Source organism: Poeciliopsis prolifica, unplaced genomic scaffold, assembly GCF_027474105.1.
Source record: "Poeciliopsis prolifica strain line A6 unplaced genomic scaffold, Auburn_PproV2 SCAFFOLD012, whole genome shotgun sequence".
Lineage (NCBI taxonomy): Eukaryota > Metazoa > Chordata > Actinopteri > Cyprinodontiformes > Poeciliidae > Poeciliopsis > Poeciliopsis prolifica.
Genome location: NW_026562387.1, coordinates 14,346,643 through 14,371,713, shown reverse-complemented (window position 1 = coordinate 14,371,713; position 25,071 = coordinate 14,346,643). Strand labels below are relative to the sequence as shown.

At 37.5% G+C, this 25,071-nt stretch overlaps 1 protein-coding gene across 1 annotated transcript in view; it reads left to right on the top strand.

Moving 5' to 3' along the window:
- The window catches only part of asap1b (ArfGAP with SH3 domain, ankyrin repeat and PH domain 1b), a 57,197-nt gene that overhangs the window by 23,528 nt on the left and 8,598 nt on the right, over positions 1-25,071 (top strand). Inside the window, 24 exon segments of the mRNA XM_055037884.1 lie at positions 1,124-1,198; positions 1,580-1,629; positions 1,706-1,791; positions 1,794-1,834; positions 7,072-7,157; positions 8,699-8,736; positions 8,739-8,773; positions 9,962-9,985; positions 9,987-10,051; positions 10,376-10,466; positions 11,577-11,677; positions 11,770-11,839; positions 14,086-14,173; positions 14,691-14,739; positions 16,993-17,159; positions 19,254-19,387; positions 19,541-19,632; positions 19,703-19,889; positions 22,151-22,236; positions 22,580-22,695; positions 22,794-22,861; positions 24,107-24,214; positions 24,809-24,888; positions 24,890-25,035. Coding sequence (XP_054893859.1) covers positions 1,124-1,198; positions 1,580-1,629; positions 1,706-1,791; positions 1,794-1,834; positions 7,072-7,157; positions 8,699-8,736; positions 8,739-8,773; positions 9,962-9,985; positions 9,987-10,051; positions 10,376-10,466; positions 11,577-11,677; positions 11,770-11,839; positions 14,086-14,173; positions 14,691-14,739; positions 16,993-17,159; positions 19,254-19,387; positions 19,541-19,632; positions 19,703-19,889; positions 22,151-22,236; positions 22,580-22,695; positions 22,794-22,861; positions 24,107-24,214; positions 24,809-24,888; positions 24,890-25,035 — 2,083 coding nt within the window.

The following is a 25,071-nucleotide window of genomic DNA, read 5'->3' as shown; positions in this document are numbered from 1 at the left end:
CAAAATAAGAGCATGAATATAAATGTTTTACTACTTGATAAATTCTTAACAATCAAACAAAAATTCGATACAAATTTTGAGAATTTTCTCTCAAAATAAAAGTTTTTCTGCTAAATTGTTAGTAAATAGACTTAACAGCAAATATACTTAATGCTTTTAATCTGTTATTTAGGCTTTTCAACCATTAGATTGGTGCAAGTGCTAATATACATATTCATGTTTCAAGTATTGCAGTGTTTCAGTCATGTTACTTCTTTAAAATATTAACATTAGCCTTGGGGGTGACTGTATTTGCTGCAACAAGTTTAGCATTGAGATGCTAATTTAGGTAACAGCTAACTTCTTTTGGCACAATTTGCACACAATAATAGTCTTTTCCAGTCTCATCAGATAATTTATTAGAGCAAAATTTAATCTAAAGCCAAGAGAAGGGGCTTTGTTGTCCTTTGCTGATGTTTGCAGAAGTTGCTTGTGCGTCAGATTTACGGCTGTACCAGAAACATGCAAATACAAAGGTTCCGACTTGGGAAAAATCTGAGTAATTGTGTTGAAATTTTTAGCATGTTAAAGTCCTTTCCCTAAATCTTACCCTATATAAATAAATAGAGCTTGATGTCCAAGTCTTTTGTCCTGAATTATGTAAAATGTATCTGAAGTCTGTCTGCATGTTGCCACCTCACAGCTGAAACGGTCTTGAACCTTCACTCATCCCAGCAAATGACTAGTTTCTTATGTTTGTGTGTGTGGGTGGGCTGAATCATACATCTGGCGTCTTTGGCAATTTTTGACTCATTTTAGTTTTGTTTTGTTTTGTAGCTCGTTGTTTTTTGACGTCTCTGCCGAGCTCTCCAGTTAAGAGGAGTAAATGTTTCACACAGTCTCATCCGTCGACTGCAGATTAGTCTGTCAATAAGTGAAAGTTGCTACACTTTTTAAAATTTTGATGTATCTGTGGTGCAAATTAAATCACTGCGCCTAATCATTCATCACATCCTGGCGAATCAATCTGTTTATTAGATTGAGTCATTGTTGTTTTTTTGTCTTCCAGAGTATTTATCAAACATTTTCTTCTGACAGTCTGTTGTGACACATTAACTATGTTTTTCTTGCTTTGTTTGAACAGCTACAGAGCCTCAGCCACAATGTGATCTTCACCCTGGACTCGTTGCTCAAGGGGGATTTGAAAGGCGTGAAAGGGGTAAGATTTACCATCACTTTGTTTAGTCTTTCCAACTCTGTCCTACTGGACTCTTGTGGGAGTCAGTAAGTCTCTATCCATCTCCAAACCCCCCATGCCTGTGATTAAGGGAGTTAGGGGAGAGTAAGGAGAGGAATTCTCCTTTGAAACTGTAAATCTGGCAGACATAAACACTGCCTTTGTCTGGTGCATGAGGAGAGTAACTGGGTCATGAACTCCTCGTGTTGGAGGTTCAAGGAGGGGCGTGGTCCTTACTGGGCATCCATGGCATGAATCACGAGCCGATCGTTGGGCCTTGAGTGGTTTCCCAACTCCACAAACATCTCTGTCCTCAAACTGACCTCTTCGGACTTGACTGGATTTTCTCCTTTGTCTCTGCAGGACTTAAAGAAGCCTTTTGACAAAGCGTGGAAGGACTATGAGGCTAAGTTGTAAGTAGACGATGGTGAACTATGCCAGATATCTCATTATTACCAGTTGGAAACACCCGATTTTGTTTCCCTGCAGTACAAAGATAGAGAAGGAGAAGCGGGAGCACGCCAAGCAGCACGGGATGATCCGCACCGAAATCACTGGGGCCGAGATCGCAGAGGAGATGAGAAAGAGCGGCGCTTGTTCCAGCTGCAGATGTGCGAGGTGAGTAATTTGACACTCTTCTCTTAAATCAAATAGGGATAAAGGGAGGAAAGATGTAAACTTGCATTTTTACGATGTCAATCAATCAATCAAGTTTACATTTCAGCACCAAAGGAGTTTGAAACACAAGAAGTCATAAAAACAACATAAAGTCAGCAATTGAGAAACCATTGACATTTTGATGAGTGATATCAATACACATGAAATATGTCAGTCAATTTTCCATTTATTATGGTTCAAAAGCAACTCTTAAACTGGTGGGCTTTTATCCTCGATTTAAAGAAACTCAGTGTTTCACTGGTTTTGCAGTTTTCTAGAAGTTTGTTCCAGATTGGTGGTGCACAGAAGCTGAATGCAGGTAAAGTAGCTATGTTGCTGTTGCTCAGTTTTAGACAGGTGAAACAAATATTGCAATGGTTTCTGTTGCTTATTGAGACTCTCATTTATGATTCATATGTGGAGATTCCAGATGTAGAAATAACAAAGATTGGCAGATATTCGTCCTGTTACATTAGCAGAACCAAACGGTGTTTATGACCAGCAAGTGTGTTGAGCTTTGTTTCCAGTCCCTATGAACCAGGAAACGGAAGTCAACAAAACACCGGACATGACAAAAACACTTTGAGACTGTCTGAAACAATCAGGGGTTTGTCCTAAACATTTATATTCTTTTAAGTCAGAACTCTCTTTCATTTGAATTTCACTTTTAAAGAATAAAGTCAAATGTTCACCATGAATTCATCCCAGATGTTTCTACAGGCTGCATATTGATTCATAGGAAAAAAAGTTAAGACCTCTTTAGTGGATAATGTCCCTCAGGATGTCTTAATGCTAGATGTAAACCTAGTAGATTGTGGTGCAACACTTGCTCTTGGGATGAGTGAATTTTTACATATATAGCTGCAGAGAAAAGATAATGGATGGACATAGATAATGTTTATCCACTGTTTCTGCAGATATTAGTTAATTTACCCACATTGAAGTGCTTTAAGTTATGAATGGCCTGTTTAAAGCTACAGCTCATACACAAGCATGATTGTCAAAGATAAGTCCCTCCCCCTGGCTCTGATTGGTTGTTTCTGACTGAGCGGTATATTCCTGGAGATTGCAGTAGAACAACAGGAAGGAGGCAGAGAAGTAAGATTTTTATACAGTCATGACATGGCAATTTTAAGAAATATTTTAAAAACATATTTATATATTACATCTCAGTGTAATACATATATTTGTATAGTTTTTATTAATTCAGCTTGTTGTGTTTCCTCACTTTGTGTGACATTGCAAAGTGTTTAGCTATCTTAAACATTAAAATGCGACAAACAGAAGAAATTGCTGTTTAATTGCCCAGCATTTACACATTATTTGAATAATGTCCATGAGATGATAAATGATAGATCTTGGCCTGCTGTGGGTCATTATGTGCTGGCACACAAATTGTGCTAAAAAACCAACTTCTCCTCTCCGAGAGTTTTCAGACTTCCTTCTAATCCTGTAAGCTTTTAAATTAAGTCACTCTGTTTCACATTGGCCAAACTTTTAAGAAACTTGGCAGTGAGAATAAAGCGTAAAACAAATGTGAGCTCTGTGTTTGTGCCCAGAAGAATCAGAACAAACTGTTAGAGCTCCTCTCTCCACTTGGCCAAAAATCCTCTCTGGTTGTGGGCGGTGACGCCTACGCCTCGCTTGCCGTTTTATCCTGCTAGGATCTTTTTTTTTCTTCTCAAATTACATAATGCAGGTCTCATTGCTTTTTGGGTTTTCTGGATTAAATTTTGTGCAAAGTCCAACTGACTTGCCCTCTCCTCATTTCATTGTGCCCATATTTTTTTCAGCGGGTCAGAGACTTTGGTTTGAGAGCTCCAAGGCTTGGCTTTGTCATATCTGATTATCAGTAATATTTTCCAGTGTCTCTAAACACAAAGCTGTGCCTAAGTGAAGTTTAGAGGCTTCTTTTACACTTTTTAGAATGGATAGCACATGGAATATCATTAGTTTTCTAAATGGAATCCGCAATGCATTTTCTAAAACATCATTAAAAGTCAGATTAGAAGTGGACTCTGCATGTCTTTGTGCATTTTGAAGACAGTACAGCATGTTTTAGACTCTTATGAGTCAGTGACTGTTTGTTCTGCCTTATCCCCCTGCAGGAAGCTCTGATCTTACATCATCTTCTAGATTAACAGTTTTGTGCCTCGCTCTAGTCTCCTCACACACTAGGAATTTAAATTAATCTGACACCTTTTACTCTGCTAACAGACTTGCTAAAACATGTCTGCAAGTTAAAGTGCATTGTTAGTGTCAACTTGTGATATTGAGACATTTTTAGCTTTAGTCTCACTACTCTAAAGTATCCATCTCTGCTGGTTTCCAGAGGACATTCTTTCTTTTTTGTCACTACAGACTGAAATTTTGGAAACGTGAGAATTTATCAGGAGACTGAAAATGTTGCCTAAAAGTCAAACAGGGCTCAGCCAAAAGGCTTCCTGTTTGTTTTTGCAGGATCAGCACGGCGTTGTGCTGTGCGTTGGTTGTTGCCATTTTTAATCCATGAATTGATAAAAAAGCAGCTCTAGAAACTCATCAGTGTCTGTGTTTTACAGCATAGCAGCCGCCTCCGGTTGCAGCAACGTGCCAGTAATGAGTTGTAGCACACACATCATTATCACCACCTTCCTCTTTCGTTGGTTTTCTCAGTTCCAGATTTGGTTTTAAATTTCTTTTTCATTTTCTGACAGATACACTGAAACTGGCTCTGCTTGAAGCACTTCTGAGCAGTAGGGTTTGTTTGGCTATTTGATTAAGAATATTTAAATAAATCCTTATTTTATTGCATTGTTTTGAAATAAAAAAAAAGAGATGCAGTTCACAACAGTCCCACAGTATCACAGATCCTCCACCGTACTTAACAGTGAATGAGGTTCTTTTCATCTCATACCAGCTACATAAAAGATTCACATAATTTCCAACCTATGACAAGAAATAGATCTAAAATAATATGAATGGTTCTTTTAGTGATGTTCTCTTGAACTGCTAAAACGTTCATGTTATTACATCTACTCTATATTTAAAGACATTTGTTGGCTCCTTCATAACTTTTTACCTTTTGATTCTCTGATAAAAGTTTCTGATAAAGGTTTTTTTTTTTTGTTTTGCACATAATCACTCTGGGTTCAAATCTATTCTGCATGGAGTTTCCATGCTTTCCCAGTTCACGTGTGGGTTCTGTTTTCCTCCCACAGTGCAAATTCATGACTGTTGGCTTAATTAAATATTCTAAAATGCTTTTGGGTGTGAGTGTGTGTCCTGTGTGTCGCCATCTGCAGATAGGCACCAGTCTCCCGCTCCAACCCTGCAAGAATAAGCTGCTTTGCACATTTGTCCTCTCAAAGACCAATAAATTTAAATTTTGTAAACAACACTGGATATTTTATTAGATGTCAAAAATAAAACACAACCAAAAAAATTGATTTTCTATTAATTTGATCCTTATTTCATCAGATGTTTTTTCACACAGTTCTAGTTTTGATATTTTACTATTTTTTTGTAAATGTGGATACATTTCAGCCAATAAATCCCAATTAGCAGTCATTAATGGAAATCTCGTTGTGATGCTGTTGTTGTGAGAATGCTGCAGTCAGTGTTACAATCTGTTCATCCCACTTAACCTCATTTCTTTCCACTGCCTGCACTCTGACTCTCTCACACTCTCTCCACGTCACTCAATCACCAGATTACACGATGCTCTCACTCTCTCACCCTTTTCTCTTTTTTTTTTCGTCCCACGCTGCCAGCAGAGGAGAGAAAAGGCAGGGCTCAGCAGGCTGCATTATATTCTGCAGCAGCATGAATGTCGTCGCTCATTCACACAAAAGGGATTCACAAACATGCGGCGACGTTGTCCAATAACGCCAAGCCCACTCGCGCTTCAAACAAAAAATGTGGATAATCTGCCAGCCGTCGCCCGCCGTCAGGCAGACAAAGGGACGACACATGCATGCATGCACACTTATGCATACGTTTACTCATGCGTGTGGGAACTCACATGCATCAACATATGATGTAGTGGCACAGAGCTTCATTGAAGAAACAAAGATTTTCTGGGCTAGAATTGGTCTTTAGCTTCTCGCCGACTCTTAAATCTTTGTGAATTGACTCTCTTTGGGATTATCAGTAGATTATCTTTCATTTGTTTGTTTGGTGGGGGAGTTGTCTGAAAGCATTTGTCTTGAATCCTCAAACAGACTCAAAGCTCCTCTGTAGGATCTTCTTTAGGAATGTTAACCTTTAAAGATACAAAACTATTTTCTGTGAAATTCAAGTTTTACTTTATTACTCTGATCCTTGCTCAAACATTGTCAACAAAGCAACTGTTGAGTTATCAGCTTCAATATGTTTTATTGAAGCTGGTTTTCAAAACAATTTCAAAATAAATGCCAAAAGTGTTATTTGCCTTTGTATTCATCCTGTCTTAGTCTAAGCTGTTCAGACCCACCTTTTCCTGAGATTACAGCTGCAAGTCTTTGTTTTTTGCCAGCTTTAGCATCTAATATTTCCATTCAAATGTACCCAAACTCAGGCAGACTGAATATTCTTGACACAGATTCTCACCTGAATCGAGGTTTAGACTTTGAATTTAATATCAGTGCATGCCACATTCTTTCTGTTTCTTTTCTTTCAAATCTTTAAAATTTTTTTTACAATTTTCCTTCCATTTCACAATAACCACTAATTTGCGCTGATTTGTCACATAAAGTACATAAGCTGGGGTTGTGGCATCTTTATAAAATATTTACAGTTTGTAGTTGTAACTGGACAAACTGTGGTTGAGTTTGAGGCGTGTAAATACTCTCTCTAAACTCTGACACAAGTAGGGCTGAAATGATTGTTAATAATTGAAATAATTATCTGTTAATTTAGTAATTAATCAGGTATGCAGACTCAAAAAAAGTTTATTTTGTGAAAGAATGACATTCAGAGCAGTAGTTCACCCAAAACTGTAGAAAAGTATAAAACATTTTGAATTTATATAATATGTATAAAAAGGCTCCAGTGGTTAATTAATTTTTTTAAAAATCCAGTTAATAGACAGAATAACTGATTACTAAATAACAAATAGTGGCAGCCCAAGACTCAAGAATCATAACTGTAAGTGTTGATGACTTGATTCTTCCTATTCAGACTTGAAAAGCTTTTCAAATGCCCTGAATTTAAACTCTGCTTTTCTGCTTTTCTTTCAGTACCTGATCAAAGTAAACGAGATTAAAACTAAGAAAGGAGTAGACCTCCTGCAAAACCTGATTAAGTATTACCACGCACAGTGCAAGTAAGTACCTCCATAATCCCCCTAACCCAAATGTGAAGCTGCTATTGCTACTGCTACTATTTTTCTTTTGCTTCTTACCCATTAAGTCATATTTCACACGTTAGAAAAAGAAAGAAGGTGCTAGCTCCCATTCTTTGCAGCAGTTTTGTCTTGTGTTGCTCCCAGATCTTGAATCCACTCATAAATCCTTACAGGTCGTCATATAGATACGCTGTGACAGCCGAGGGGTTTGGCAGGTAAATAAAGTGGGTGCTCCTCTCTCCAGAGCTGCAGCTTGCAGCGACCTGTGACAGAATGACAGATTTTCATCCAGGGTTGCTACAGTATGTCCTGTCATAACACCAGGACAAAACAATGCACTTCCCTGCTAGTCTGTTCAACGGATAGAAAGGCTGCAGGGATGATGGATTAGGAGCGTTAGGACAGCAGACTGAGAGCTGAGGAAAGTGGTCAAAGCTTGAGAAGAAAGTAAAATTGTCCTGTTTGCTCTCGCAGAGGGCAATATGATCTTAAAGTTTTATCATGACAGATTTATCATGATGAAAGTGATGAGAGCGATTTATTACTTATTTTTCACATAAATGCAAATACTGCTTCTGAAAAACAGTGCAGTTTTCTGATCTTTAAAAAGCCTGACCTACCGATTTTAATTTTGGCCAATACAGTTGTTTGTTTTTGTCTGAAATGTTGCTAAATATTGCAAGAAAGTCAAGTATCGGCCAATCACTGATCTCCCAATATTAAGGAAATCTGAGGCAATTTGTCGGTGCCACCCTACCAATGTCTAATACATTTTATTAGGACACCAGAAATGTGGCACAGTAACTGCATTGAATCACATTTTTTGACATTTATTGATGCCTTCATTGAACAAACAGGAAAAATTGTAAAATGGCAACACGGACAATTTTGGAAAATTTCAAATATTAATTAGAATTTATTGTAATCAAATTAATTTATTGTAATTCCCATCTCTAGTTTGCTTCAATAAATTTAAGCAGGAACTTCATTTATGCAACAAAAGTGGTAAATCTAAGGCTGCAATGACAGCTGTCAAGTACAGTTCGGTTTCACTTTGCAAGCTAAGCTGTTTGCAGTGGGAGCAAAGATGTAGGCTCATCAGAGCAGTGATTGAGAGAAAACGAGCCGAATGAACGAGAAGTGGCAGAAAAAATAATGGGAAGAGGAAGGGAGATGTTCGTTCCAAGAAGAGGGAGGGGTTGCAGTCATTAGTGGTGATTTGCTGCTGCAGAACTTAATCGAGGTGTGTACTGCTGACAGATCTGTAATGGATTTCAGAGTGTGCTAAACGCCTTTGCAAATCTGCAGAGAAGGGTCGAAACCAGATCTGATTTCAGCACCAGAAGCCAAAAGGTGCCAAAGAATGAGAGCGAGCTGAGCCTGATGTTCAACACAAACTGCAGCCGTTTCTGCCTGCAAGCAGAAATGGAAGAACCAAAAGGATCACAATGTTAAGTTAGCTGATGTATTAATGAATGATAGGTGTCTAAAAGTTGTGATCTTCTTATATTTCTGTAAAGTTTCTTCCAAGATGGCTTGAAGACAGCAGATAAGCTGAAGCATACATCGAGAAGCTGGCGGCTGATCTCTACAACGTAATTATTTGTTTGTTTCCATCATGTATGGCCTCATTGTTAGTATTTAATTCAATTTTGGGTTCTTCATTCACTTATTTTGTTCTATTTCTATTCATTTTAATGCAGTTTTATTTAAATAACTTTACCTTCTTTGTACTTATTGGGACTGCAGCTCATAATTATTGTATTAATCAAGTAATCTGTCTAATATTCTGACGATTAATTGAATAGTAAGATGGAAAAATTTTCAAATTGTCTAGATTTTTTATTTAACCACATAAGCCTATTTGCAAAAATAATAAAATAGACATAAAAATGCAAATAAACAAATAATTAAATTCTTTTCTTAACATTTTATTGCCTAAGATCCAATAATATTTTAGTGAGTACTTCATCATTTGTAGTAAAGGACAAATCTGCAGTAATCTGGGATGTTTCTGCATCATTTAACATCATTACAGTTCAGATTTAATCTGATAATACGTTTTCAATTAATGTTCAGTGATAATTAATAATTGAACTGCAAAAAGTACCTAATAGGAGATTTTTAAAGGAATTCAAACAAGCCGAAGTTAAACTGAAACTTAAGAAGTTCTGGAAAAAAATTATTTTTAGAAAAGCGAAAGTTTTTATCTTAAATGTAAAATGCATATATTTTTGTACAGTTTCGGCTTAATTATTGCTGTAGGTCTGTTGTCTGTTTCTGAGTTAATGATTATTTGATTACTAAATTAGTTGATAATTATTTGATCAATCAATTAATCCAGTTATTTGTTTTAACTCCAGTTTTTATTGTTGTTTTTTGTTCTTTTTTTAGCTTTTTTTTTGTAAGTTACTTTAATTTGTCCTGTTTTCTTATTTTATGTTGCATTTATTTTATTTTCTTATTTTATTCAGTTTAGCTTTTCAGTAACACTTTATTTGAAAGGATGTGCATAAGACTGACATAAAACGTATGAATATTAATGACTGCGGTCATTTGATGATTAATTATTCTTTTAATGCAAAATTGACATTTTTAATGGACTTTTTATGTAATTTTACATTAAAAATCTAATTATTTAGTGAATAATGAGTCATGTCAGTCTTATCAGCCTTCAAATAAAGTATTCCTTGTCAGCCTTCAAATAAAGTATTCCTAGTTGTCTTGCTTTGTTTGTGAATCCTATAACTAAATGTTCTAATTTAAGTGTTTTCTGTCGTCAGATAAAGCAAACTCAGGACGAGGAAAAAAAAACAGCTGACTGCTTTGCGGGATCTGATCAAGTCCTCCCTCCAGTTGGACCAGAAGAAGAGGTATGCATGTCACCTCCCGTTGGGGCCAAATTTAACCCAAACTCTGAGCAGACCGGCTTTAAAAACAGCCACGGCTGCTCTGATTCAGCCTTTGGTCTCACCACACGCTTCCTCTCACTCTGGCCAGTGCCCAACGCTGCACCACACTGGTGCCCAGTTCAGGGCCTCACTGTCACACTTCCCATAAAAACTAACAACACTGCCTGTTTCTACACATTTGCACATTTGATCCACTCAAACGCACAAAATTATGTATAATCAGTTGCTTGAATCGCACCTTCAGTAAGTTTTTAAGCTTTACCCGAAGAGTCCACTTCTTCACAGCCACTACCTCCACTTGAGCCAGATTTTTCACCCCTCTCCCTTCTATCTCCTTTTTACTGCTTTCTGCTTGTCTGGAATCAAGTCTAGAAGAGTAAGTCTGAGCATGCTGTGGTTTGACTGTGCAAGGGTGTTGCAGAGCATGCTGTTTACTTGCAGCCTTTTTAAAAGTTATTTCTGTTTTCTTATAAAAGTCCCTCCACTGAAGTGTTATAGACACGTTGCAGCGTGACATCACATTTACTGTCAATAACTAGCGTTAGTTTTAGCTGTCAAGTTGTTAACGCAAGGCGCTAAATCTTACATGTACGTGATTCACCCGTGCAGTACTTTGTTGCTAATTGTCTAGATAAGCATCAAAGGTATCACGTTTAACATCTTAAAAAATAACAGTGTGGAAGTAGGTCAGCTATGCTAGCTTGACTTTGACAACTTAGCATGTAGATGTGGTGTGGAATCTGGTGTTTTGGTTCAGCAGAAACAAAAACAAGGTGACCTACACACCAACTCTGACAGTTCATTAGTAGTGTAGGTGTTTGAATTAGCTAATCAACCACTGCTGTGTTCAACGATCACTTATTATTGTATATTCTGGACTATAAAAGTCTTTTAATTGTATCAAAACACAACAGGACACCTTATTTATTGTTCTAGAGTAAAATGAGCCCCTCTTCTGAATTAATATGGATTAATTCTGGTTGTGCTTATTGATGTTTTAGAAATGTTGTGCGGTTGACAGTGCTCGGTTTTAGTTACATTACGACTACTGAAGTCAGGAATGCCGAGGACTAATAGTACTGTGCTTTGACTGACTGTTTTGTTTGACTTAACTTTTTGGTGTTGAATCCTGATACACTTTTTGAGCTGTTGTGAGTCAGTTGCTGTGGCAATGGGTCTGTGTGTAGCGCAGCTAGCAAAGAGCAGGCATAAAGAAGAACACGAGTTGCTATGAGTTGTTGTTCAGTAGTTTTTCTGCGTTGTTTTTCCCTTTGCTGCACTAAATTAACATCTTCAAGTTTCATTTTGTCAACATAATGGTTCTACTGACCTCCAGTGCAAAATTTCCAGATATAAATAAAAACATGCAACGTGTCTATAGTGTGTCTGGGTCCTCCTTGCATGTTTTCGTCAAAAGTAATTTCCTAAAAGTGTTTTTATCTTTACACTTCAATCTCGTGGATATGTTTTATTTGGCTCAACACAGGACTCGCAGAGTAAGCAAGGTGGCTACAGCATGCACCAGCTGCAGGGAAACAAAGAGTTTGGTAGTGAGAAGAAAGGCTACCTGCTGAAGAAGAGTGACGGGTAAGCTGCAAACGCCGTTGTGCTCGCACCATTAAAATTTAATGCACATACGGCAAATGTCAACCCTCTCTTAATGGGACATCCTCTCTCAGGCTGAGGAAGGTGTGGCAGAGGAGGCAGTGCTCGGTGAAGGGAGGCATCCTCACCATTTCTCATGCCACAGTGAGTACACACACACACACGCACACCCGAACGCAGACGTGTGAACTCTCCTAACCCCTCAGGAGTGTGACTGTGCGATCAAAAGCAGAACATTGTACGGGGAGAGGGTGTGTTGGGCTTTTCCAATCTGGAGCAGGCAGAGTTGGATTGACATAGATAGGTTGCCATGGAAACTGCCCCTCTTCCTGTCCCTCCTCCCATCGGCACCCCTCCTCCTGCTGCCTGCTGCGCCGCGGTGACTCATCCCTGATGGAGTGTGTGCGTACTGTTTAAGCTGGCACATCTTGAGCGCCGGCCTCACTCTTGTGCAGATCAGCCTGGTTTTTCCGCTTCCATTCAGGATGCAGGGAATATTTATTTATTTATTAAAATTTATTGAATCACATGAGGAGTTCAATTAATTCACACCGTCCTGAATGGCTTCATAAACCTAAATTCACTCAGGGTGTTAAAATAACTATCATCTAGTTTAGTTATTTTAAATAATTTGGTCCTGTGAATGACTTTATTTCAAGTGGTGAAAAAGAATAATTTATAAATTCCAGTAATAATATGTACTGTTTTGTTTTCCTAACCCTGTTCCCTGTGGCCCTTTGTGAAAGAGTTTAAAAACATTAATAAATTTTTGCTACGCCTCACACTAACATCAGCATGAATCACATATTTGACATTTCAGTATTGTTATTAAAATAACCTTCAACAATTATGATTCAGTTCCTTGTGGCTGCAAGAAGCTGAATTATAAAAAGTTTTACAGACTTTAATTTGCATGTTTATTTTCCAGCAGTGGCAACTCCTGTAGTGCTGGTTCATACATTTAGCATTTTAAAATTTTATTTATCACCTACACTTTTAGTTAGTTTCTTGCCTTAAATTGTCTGCCTTTTAATCAGCAAGTTCCAGCATCTAAAGAAATACAACAAATAAGCACAGTTGAAACTTCCTATCACAGCTAGCAGCAGGGAAACATCTGGGAAACTATGCAACAGCAAAGAGAAGCATCCCTAACCTAGCTAACAGCAGGAGGAAACCTAGCTAACCGCATTAGCTTTGCTAACGGGTTTAAAAAATCAATTCAACATACCAAAACCAAGAAAAAACTTGAGCAAACCCCACTAACAGTGAGACAAAACCTGTATAAAATTGCTAGGAGCAGGAGAAAACTTAGTCATTTTTCTCCCAAATATGGGAGAAAACATAGCTAACAGTAGAAATATATTAGCTAAAAGCCGAAAGAGTGAAAAAAACTGTCATTTATTTTCCTTCATTTGATGTTGAAAGAATTTTGGTGCCAGTGAACGATATACATGAAAGTTATATAAGAAAGAATATATGAAAGGTTATAATATGTATTGCAGTTTCAGTGTTGAACTGACTTAGTGGTTCTGTTAAGCTTGGATTGTTTAGCAGCTGTAACACAGCATGAAGGGGTTAGATTTGTGTTTGTATAAGGATTCTAATGATTCGAAGACAAAGTTGTAAATTTTTTCTACAGCTGTGTCTCGCACCTCTCTATTTGTGTACATGTCCAGAAGAAGAAATTACCTAAAAATAACTTTTTAAAAACTTGCTGTATGTTGGTCTGTTGCACAGTTTGACTAGATGTTTACATTTCCTGAAGCCCACTTGTGGTTAACATATTAAACTTATCGTTTATCTTAATGTGACGGCAGTTTGCCACCTTTCTATTTGTTCTTCTTCATCTGAACTCTTGGTGACTTCAGTTGACAGCCGGCAAACTTGGCTGCAAGGCTTATCTCAGCCTGTTAGCATTTCATTAGCACGTGCCCCGGTCTGTCCTCTGCCCGGACGCTGGCAGGACACGATGATCGCTGCGCTTGTGCCAACTAGGTGTGTCATTACTGAATAGTCGAGTCCAGGTCCTTAACTGGGGATCCAGGCTTCAGTTTTATAAATAATTCAAAGCTAAAATTGCAAAGATAGTTCTAAAAAAGCTACAAGAGGAGCTGAAACATGTTTGCAACAAATATTCAAATAATTTAGATAAAAGGTTTCATCTTTTATATTGTTTATTGTTTGGAGAAAACAAATAATTCTCTTCATTGTGATATAGTTTATAGTGTTTTTCAGGTGCAATCTCCAGCAGTATTTCTCATTTTTACATGTTGGATCATTGCAGTCACTTGAACAAGAAGCGGTAGAAAAACAAAACTTATAAAATATCAACTTATAATGTATTCAGTTCTAAGTAAATATACAGGACCTAAGTCTCTTTATATTTTCAGTCCAACAGGCAGCCTGTCAAACTCAACCTGCTCACCTGCCAGGTGAAGCCCAGCTCTGAGGACAGAAAATGCTTCGACCTAATTTCACGTAAGTTTTAAAAAATCTTACATTTTTCTGCTTACCTGAACTTTTTAGAAATGTGCAAAGTTCGTGCATACAAAAAGGAAAAAAGTATTCAAGTTCTGAATAAATATTAGTTTGAAAATTTTAACCGGCTTTACTTTTTCAAGAAATAAATATGCGATTTATTGTTTTCATTGTGAAATAAATTTCTTCATGCTTCAGTGCTCTTTGAAATTATAAATAAGTAATAAAAAAAAACCCTAAAGACTTTGTAAACGGTTATGCAAATTGTTAATAGATACTTATGTTTATTATTAACCCAGATATTATTAGTTTTAGGATTCAAATGATAGTTTTAGACAAGCTTGATACCTTCAAACTGTAAAAATCCCTTTGGGAGGAAAATGAATGTGTGCAAACCGTTTTCTCTCTGAGTTTATGACATTTCTCAACTGTTTAACTTGTGGTTGCTGCTCATTGTGTTATGAAATGCAAAACATTGGATTTACATGCTTGACACGCTGGTCTGTGGTCTCTGCAGATAACCGGACATATCACTTTCAAGCTGAAGACGAACAAGAGTTTGTCATGTGAGTATTTAAAAAAAGTAATAATAATCCCATCTGGTAATCTGGACTTTTGACCAACTTTTCAAACAGTTTCAATAAAAAAAAACAATTTAATTGGTAAAATCCAGTTTGTTCTTACAAAAAACAATTTTATTTACAAAACTAATATTCCAAGGATTTCATCCACATTTTCAGTGCTAAATTTTACTTTCATCCACATTTTCAGTGCTAAATTTTACTTTCAAGTATTCATGCAGTCTTAATATAATTCATAGTGCCAAATAGATGGCAAATGCAAATAAGACACAGGCACACCATAATGTTATGTCAGTCTTGTACACATCCCTTTAAAGAAAGTCCTACCTGTTTTCCTTTTGGGATAGTCTTTTTTTTTTCTGATCACATGAAACTGTGGTCATCCTTTTTGATGCATATACTCTCCAATGATGTGCCTGGATGTTAGAAAAATCCTTAGAAAAATCCATTATCCCACTGCTTGTGCACCCACCTTAAGCCTCAGCTGGATTAGAAGCACATTAAACTTCACATTTTAATTCAGCTGTTGCTTAAAATAGCCTAATTTCTTCCCATAATATACATGTAATCTAACAGATCTTTTTTTGCCCATTCTGTAGGGGCTCTTCACAGCTTTAAAGGCGAAACAAATGAAGTCCAAATGTCAGTCTCATTAAGCTTTGGCATATAAATGTGCGGTGAGCGATGAAGGGTTAGCACAGTGCACAGGGCATGTTTGAAAGGGAGCTACAGTGCTTCCTGTCTGAGTGATGGGTAGTGACCACAGTCCTGCGTGGGTGTTTCTTTTTGAGTCACTTGACCTTGTTCTCAGAGAAAACAAACCTACAAGCAGAAATAGACCAAAGGCAAGAACATCATATTCAGAAATTAAGAGTTGAAATAGCTTTGCTCTTCTTTATTGTTGGGAAAATGTTAGTTTGTCTCCAATTTTTTTATGTTGTCCAAACAAAGGGACTTTGGAGTTGGTTATGAAAATGTATTTAATTTGTTTGCAATGAGATTTTCCTCTTAGTTTATAGGTGTCTTGATAAGATAGAAATACCGTTTATTGTCCCACAGCATGAAAATTCATAACATAAGAAAATAAATGCATACTCTGACTAAATGCAGACCTGAGTAGGTTAATTTAGAAAGGAAAATGCTCAAGATTTGCATTAAAAAGCAAGAAGTCAGAAACTGTGCAAATAACAGCAGAATTATAAAAACTCATTGAGTTTGTTGGGAGTGGTGAGGAGAAAGGATAGGAGGAAGGATCTGTGATTATGCTTCTTTTTACACCCAGGATGCAGCAGCCTGTCTCTAAATGAGATTTTTCAAAGATTATGCTTTCACTTATTTTCTTTTCTGTTGATGACCCTTTCTTTAAAACTAACTATTTAGATTTGTTATGTGATCAAGCATGAAAATGCTCCTAAAGGATTTACTTTGTACTAATGCGTTTTTGCATATCAGTTTATTTCTCTTATAGTGAAATATTTTGATGAATAAAAATAATGTTTATTAAACATATTTTTGGGGACAGTTTTTGCAAATGAAATATAACAGATTATGATCCCTGATCCAATTAAAATGGCCAATTACCTGCTGATAGACGTTTAGTGTGAATGTTTTTTGTGGCATGTTTTTTGTAGCCATCGTGCTAAACGATGTCCCCAAATAAATGTCAACATCTCAGAAAACATAAATGATATGGATTTCATTCATCCACCGTTTTTATCAGAAGGAATAAGGGGATGTTTCTGTCTTTTTCAAATTTTAGGTTTTACTTCTTTTTTTTACATTGAATATATTACTGTAACCCAGGTAATAGTGTCGTCTTAGATGCTATCATTAGTATTTTACCTAGTTGTAGCTTTTTAGCTAATTTTGGCTTTTACTTGGGTTTTTCATGCTGCATGGACTATTTCTTACCTTTCTGCAAGTCTTCAGTAGTTGGCTTCAAATGCTTTTGCCATTTTCACCAAAAGCATTCAGCATTGAGCATTCAGCATTCACTCTTGCATTTTCATAGGAAATGCACATTTTCGAGTTATTGATTGCATTGTTTATCGGAAAATTTGTGAACTCATGAACTCCGCATATCTGAATATCTGGCTGAATAGAAGCCACGAAGGACTGTTTATAGTTTCCAACATGCCATGTTTGTAAGATTTTGGCACAATAAAAAATGATGCAATTTGTTTCTGTTTGTGTTCTAACTTTTATTTTTCAGGACAATAACTCTGTCCCGTTTTGCAGATGGATCTCCGTGCTCACCAACAGCAAAGAGGAGGCTTTAAACATGGCTTTCCGAGGTGAGCAGAGCAGCGGCGGGGAGGACGGATTAGAGGACTTGACTAAGGCCATCATAGAAGACGTGCTACGCATGCCAGGCAACGAGATCTGCTGTGACTGCGGAGCTTCAGGTCTGTGCTGCTGCCGTCCACAGAGACACAGTGCTGAGTCAAGCCTCACCTTGTCCTGAGAAGAGGAGCCAGATTCCTCCTCTTAGTTGGAAATGTTTTATTTAAACCAACAAGCCACTTTTGCTGAGTCACAGTTCACTCTGTCTGACTGCAGATCGCCTGAGTACCTAAATATTATACTCAAGTAAGACCTGCACTACTTCAGTATATTAAGAAGTAAGAGTAAAAACATATTTGGTAAAAAGTCTACTCTAGTCTTCAGTAACTGATGAAATTATCAATCATTTAATATTTAAAAATTACATCATCAGATGGACCAAAATATAGGACAAACATGACAAAAATTAATAAAAATAACAAAGAAAAAACAAAATCAGGCAAAAGAAAATGTTCCTAAATCAGTTTCTTTTCTTAAAAACTTATAAAACTTGAACAAAAACTGCAGGTGTGTTTCTGTGTCTGGTGAATTTTTGGTTTCATTCAATAGGGGGAGAAAATCCAGAAATTTGACTCAATTAAAAATAAAAAAGTATTTGGTTAAAAGTCTACTGAAGTACTGAGTAATTGTTCCAATTATTGCATCATTTAATGTTTAAAAATTACATTACATATGGACCAAATTATAAAGTATAAGTGGACGTTTTGGTATATTAAGGAACAAAATGACAAATATAACTAAATGAGATTTTATAAAAATTTTCCCCATATCAGTATTTTTAATGAAAATAAAACTGCAGGTGTGTGTCTGTGTCTGGTGAATTTTTGGTTAAAACATGTTTTTTCATTCAGTGGGTAGAAAATTCTAAATATTACTCAAGATATTTTATAATAAAATAATACAATTACTCAAGTAAAAACAGAAAGTAATTTTTTTTTAAAAGTTACTCAAGTAAATGTATCTTGTCCTGAATAAATCAGAGTGTGAATGCTAAAGCTAATAGCATGAAGCAACGAGTCATCACTCTGGAGGCCTGCAAACATTCAGGCTTCTGACAGTGCAGGGTGTTCACACACACCATCAGCAGCTTTCTGACTGACCAAAGGCAGAATTTTAAGTTCTGAAGAATAAAAAAAAACATTTCAAGGCTTACATCATTTTGTTACATAAGTCGCACACGCACCGCTGACCTCTGCAATCTGAGGGGAGGGAGGCAATTTGTGGCGTCTGTCCTCTTGTTGCTGCATCCATCGATACGCCCAGATTTGGTTAATAAATGTGTTTCAGATGTCTCATTTCTTAGCATTGCACTACTTTGGCTAGAGAAGAAAGAGGTTGTTATTGAAGCTGAGATCCTGCTCCTTTTCCTGTGTGTGATTTTCAGCGTCAGAGGTCACCCTGCAGTTATTCACTCATCATGCCCAACATGCTCTCTTTGGCCTGTCACCGGCTAACATCTGGTCGTTGTGTTTATCTGGTCGACTTGTTTGTTTTTGAGCTATAGCTGACTAACATAGTGATGCTTACCTTGGTTAGTGGTTCTCTGATGTTTGAGCTGTTTTTTTAATTTGTGAGACCAGATGTCTCTGGTTGAATGTTGAAATGTTGCTTAGTTACCACTTGAACAAACATCTGGTGACAGCAGAGATCAATGAAACGTTGATTTATCCATTTCTAAATCGGTTTTTATCTCAGTTATGACAAAATGAACAGCTAGAATAAACAAGGTACATCCATCCATCCATCCATCCATGTTTTCATTGATCTTAAATATTTTTGTCATTTTTTCTTAACTAGTTTTTCACCCTTTTAGAAGGGGAATAAGAAATTAACATATCTTTTTCTTTTTTTACATGACTTGGCAATCTAGTTTCCTGGTGATCATGTTAGAGATCTGTTTGCTGTGATAGTATCCAGATTCAGGAACCACTCCTCTGTTTAATTGTTGCCTAACATAAATATCGTAAAAGGTGAAGTGTGTGTATTAATAAAGCTGTCAAATCAACTTGGAACTCCTGCTGTTATTTTAGTCAGACGCCGATGGCCTCAGTTTGGATTTCTCATTATTTTCTGGCAACTCATTTCATATTCTGCAGTAAATTGTTCTCACTGCTCAGTCTGACATATGTATTAAACTCTGGTTCCCGTTATTGCAGAGCCGAAGTGGCTGTCCACCAACCTGGGTATCCTGACCTGCATCGAATGCTCTGGGATCCACCGTGAGATGGGCGTCCACATCTCCCGCATCCAGTCCATGGAGCTGGACAAGCTGGGGACCTCAGAACTGTTGGTGAGGCTCACTAATAACTGATTATTATGTTGGATTTTGGGTCATGCTGCTTTTTACTAATTTAAGACGTCCGTCCATCCATTCATCTAGATTAATTACAGCTTGTTAATTGTAATAATCAGATCTGACTGCATGTTTTTGTCTTTCTCTCAGTTGGCCAAGAATGTAGGAAACAGTAGTTTCAATGAAATCATGGAGGCCAACCTCCCCTCCCCTTCTCCAAAACCCAACCCCTCAAGTGACATGTAAGTACTTCTCCCAACCGGGCGTCTCCTTCACAGAAAACCTTCTTGAGAAACTCGACTTTGTCCTCAGGACGGTGAGGAAGGAGTTCATCAACGCCAAGTACGTGGACCACAAGTACGCGAAGAAGACGTGCACGTCGGCGGCGGCCAAGATGATCGAGTTGTTTGAGGCCATCCAGACCCGGGACCTGCTGGCTCTCATTCAGGTCTACGCCGAGGGGGTGGAGCTGATGGAGCCGCTGCCTGAGGCAGGACCGGTGAGTGGAACCACTGCGTCACCTCTGAGCATGTCCACAGAGTTCTGTTGGTACATGAAGCCAAATGTGTCTGCACAACCATGTTTTGATTTTTTGTTCCATTTTGCTTTCTTAAATGTGAGATCAAGCTGAAAGGCGTGCTCTGGAAATGAACACATTTAATTTAAAATGACAATTGACATAAACTTTTTATTTTCCTTGTACAGACACATGTCAGTTTAAGCCAGCTGATCCATGCATATAAATTATTCAATTATTAAAAGTTTGCGTAGACTGAAGTGATAAACCAGTGTTGTATTTTGCTAGGTTCATCCAAAAACACCAAAGAAACCCTCTTAAATATGCAGAGATTATGCATTATAGAACCAAGACAGGCTTATTGTAAATCACAGAAATGCTTTAATTTGTCTCAATAAACAAAGAACAAATTTTGAAGAAGTTTAGGTTGAAAGCATCTCCACAGAAAGACCAAAAACAGAATAAGGAAATAAAAGGTGTGATTATTATTTTTTCTCTCAAAAGGTCTCACTGATTATTTCTTTGGTGCTGATTACCTCTTCATTCTCCTGTTCTAATCAGATACATCTCTTATTTTTCCCCACACTGTTTTTATTTTAATCTTATTCAGAAATAGTAAAAGATTTGGAGTCAGACAAAGGTAACGGTTGTGACTCAAATTAATTATGATTCCCGTTTGCACCAATACATTAACAGAATTACTAAATATAAATGTATTCATATTTGAAACAGATACACACACTTCATATTATATAATTAATAAGTAATGCATGATAGTTAAAATATTAATTCGGTAATGACGCTAAGAGTGACATAAAATATTTGTTCATAACACAAAGTACAATAGCAGCCACACAATTTATACATACAAATAAAAGTTAGAATAAATAAGTGAATCTTCTTCCTACACCTTTTGTTTTTCAGCTAAATGCATATATATTTTTATTTATTTGTATTTTTATTATAATAGGCATGTTTTTCTTCTATATAGCTTTAGTAAAGCTATATAGAAGCTTTATTAAAGCTATATAGCTTTAACTAAAGCTATATAGAAGCTATATAAAGTTTTTGTCCACTATTTGTCCACAGTAAAGTTACATTTACTTGTAGGATGCAACATCAGGCCTCCAAATATAAGAATGCCGCACCAGATGTTAGGCATTATACTGAGATTCTGTTCTGCAGCCTGGCTGGTTGTGATTCACTAAAATGCAAGAAAAAACTGCCTACCGAGTCACACATTAAAATCATCAACTCCAAGTTTTGCATTCATTAAACTACCAATGAATGCAAAAAAATCAATTAAATTCTCAGGCACAGATTTATGAAGTAAAACATCCACTTAAAACTCCTAGTAGTCCACAGATCGCAGAGAGTTTCATCATTAAGTGACTTGAAAAACCCAACAATAAGATATTTTTACCAACTCCAGGAAAGAAATGGGTGTAAGCGACTGGAAAAAGTCTGAGTCATCTGACAGACTTTACCACAGCAGGTGCTGCTAGCCAGCAAACCACTGCCACTTTGATCTGCAAAATCTGTGTCGATTATTTATTCCCTTAAATGGCGACACATGTGCTTTTGTGTCTGTTTTTTTTCTTCTTTATTTATTTTGCCGCACTGCCCGTTTCCTGCAGTTTGCTCTCCGTTTGCGGCGCCTCTTCAGGCGTTTAATGAAAGTTAAATAACGGGCGGTGGAGACGGCACGCGTGATCAGATTTAATCCGACATAAATGGGTCAGGGTTTTACAAAGCTAACACGGTAGTTCCTCTGATTAAAAAAATTAGGTGTGCGACAGTGCAGGAGAGTAACAAGGATGAGAGAGGATATGATTTGGTGACGAAGGGAGTTGCTGCCGCTGCTGTCGTCTGCACTGTGAAGTCTGAGTCACCACTATCTGATCTGCTGCTGTCAGTAACTCTGATTGCTGCAAAGTGACATCCAAAGCCTGGCTTTACACGGCATAAAAAGGCTAGTCCATCCTTTGACCTTTTCAAAGGTGAATGTACTAATAGTTTTCTCATATTTCCATCCCTGTTTGTGAAATTAAAACCTTTTTTAGAGGCAAAATTTTGCAAAAACACAGCTTTAACAATGCAGAATTGCTATATTTAGGAGCCATTTTGTTTACTGCAGTTTGTTTAAATCCTCAAAACCCTCACACACACATACACACACACCACAGAATACAGAATGGATGTTGCCTGAGTATGGCTCTGCTGTGTTTGATGGCCCCCTGCAGGAAGCTGGAGAGACAGCTCTGCACTACGCTGTCCGGACCTCTGACCAGACCTCTCTGCATCTGGTGGACTTCCTTGTGCAGAACAGGTAGCAAAGAATTAATCCATATATGTGTGAATTAACTCTATATCTGCAAGAGAAGGAAAACTTGTCTGCAGAAACAAATTGTATTAGACTCTTTTTTTTATATGAAGCTGAAGAGCAAAGGTAGGCTTAGTGCTGCTCTGCTCAGATTCCCACAAGGCAAAAAGAAATGGGTCAAGCTCTTGCTCTCTGCTTTAATTTATTCCCTTTTTCCAATTGCTTACCCGCCACAGAGTTAAAGGTTTAAGTAATAACCGCACTTATTAAATGTTATTTCTTAAAATGGTGCATAATTGCATGTCAGACAGATACAAAAAGTGAGGAATCAGAGTGTTTTTTCCTGTAGTGGTAACCTGGATAAGCAGACCGAGTGGGGGAACACCGCCCTGCATTACTGCTGCATGTACGAAAAGCCCGAGTGCCTCAAGTTGCTCTTGAGAGGCAAGCCGGCCACCGACATCGGTGAGTCACGCTCATCCTCTGCCGTCCGTGCGCACGCATCAACCTCAAAGTGTTAATCATTTTCTTCTTTTTTTTTCTGCCTCTTTCCCTTTCCTCAGCCAATCAGAACGGAGAGACGGCCCTGGATGTTGCCAGGCGACTGAGGAACACTCAGTGCGAGGAGGCAGTAAGTGCTGCTGGAAACGATGGATGTCGGAGGAGAAAATACAAAAATAAACCCTCCGGTTAAAGCCATAAAAATACACTAAAAACATAAACATCAGTTTGGTCAAATTAGAGATTTTTAGAGCTTAAAACAAACAGATAGGATTGATACTGAGGAGAAATGGAGGTGTTTAGCGAGAACACTAGATGGCAGTGTTGAGTCTGTATTGAGCCTCAGGGAACTGGGACAACAGAGTGGAAGAAATTAATGTGCTTGTTATTAATGCAAATATGAGCAGACTGTTTTGCACCCACTGTATGTAGAATTTAAAATACATATTACATTTATTTTTTGAAACACACAGCACAGCCTCTTATTTTACGTAGCTTCGGCAAACTTCAATGTATTTTATGTTTTACCAACACAAAGTAGTGCTTGATTGTGAATTGGATAAAAACTATTTTTATCATTCACAACACTAAACACTAATCAAGATTCTGATGTGCAATGATGGCACTTGTTATTGATTTTTGTGTTTTTATGATGTAAAAAACTTTGAACTGCCTTGTTGCTGAAATATCCAATACAAATCAACTTGATTGATTGATTGATTGATTCACAAATATACAGCTGAAAAGTGTGGCATTCATTTGTATTGAGCCCCCTGTATTTTAACATCACTAGTATTAGTTCTGCAACCTACAAATATGGCCTGTGGTGAAGATTCTTTCATCCTAAGGCATGGTGGTGAAAGTATCATGCTGTGGCTTTACTTGAACATTATCAGTATGTAAATTAACACATTTGGTAAAAGATTTGCAGCTGTAATTGCAGAAAAAGGAGTTCTGGAGCTGGAAACATATTTTTAGTCATAAAATAAAATGTTTAAAACAATTTTTATTTGTTTTTTTTCCACTTGTTGCAACCCAGCTCACCAATCTCTAATTGGTTCTAAAGGAAAAGGCTTTTCTTATTTTGTTTTGCCAGAAAGAAATATAAATAAACAATAAAAGTGAGTCAAAGACACTTGAAGTCTTCTTAGTTATGCTTTACATTTGGTTTTCCACAGAAATGCCACTAAATTCAGTAAATATAAAGAAGGTAAAGGTGTGTAAATACTTTTGCAAATCTAACTCATGACATTCCTGTCATAGCCACAGGCCTTTGTGCTTTTATTCACAGAAGACACGAAAGGTAGGGTTTTTCACAAAGCATTATTTTAGATGTTGATTTGAGTGATTTTGTGCTTATTTTTCTCTGATTCAGCTCGTCCAGGCTGCAGAAGGGAAGTTCAATCCTCACATCCATGTGGAGTACGAGTGGAGCCTCAGACTGGAGGAGATGGACGAGAGCGACGACGACCTGGACGACAAGGTGATGACACGGTCTTTATGTCTCCACATCTTCTGGTTTTAAGAAACAAAATTTAAAAACAGAAGCATAAAAGTCAAGGCCAGGCCTTAATTTATATTAACTAATTTAATGCATTAGAAATCTTCACGTAATTATTTGCGTTTTTCTTTTTTGCATGTAAAAAGTCCGGAACAGTTTTTGTTTTTATGGTATTTATTATTTTAGGTGGTGCTCCCCATTTTTGTTCAATTCTGTTTGTTTTTATCGTTCCCAAGTTAAATGAGTAACGACTTGTAAAAGAAAGTACCAGAAATGCTGTTTGGATAAAACCACTTGGACTTTCTGCTTCCTTCCTCATGTACGACCTTAAATGGATAAAGTCTTTCTATATACAAAAATACTAGAAAAAATAAATAAATAAAAAATAAAGTCCTGAACAGGAACCTTTGCGTTGTGTTTTTGGTACACCCATATAAGTAGTAGTAAACTTCTTTAGGGGACAACTGACAGAGAAGATGTATTTTATTTTCCAGTTTTCCAGGTTTTTATGTTCAGGAAGTTTTACAGGAAGTCATTTTGAGACTGATCAGTGTCTTTGTCCACGTCACTCTCCAGCCTAGTCCCATCAAGAAGGACCGCTCTCCCCGACCGCAGAGCTTCTGCCACTCCTCCAGCTTGTCGCCCCACGACAAGCTCCCTGCCCGGCTTCATCAGCCAGAGGGATAAGCAGCAGCGGCTCTCCTACAGCGCCTTCACCAACCAGATGTACAGCGCCTCCACCGACCTCAGCTCCTCCCCAGTGGCTGACGGGCCGCCGCTGCCGCCCAGGAACCAGGGCAAAGGTCAGACATGCCTGCTCCAAGAGCGTCCGCTGTTAT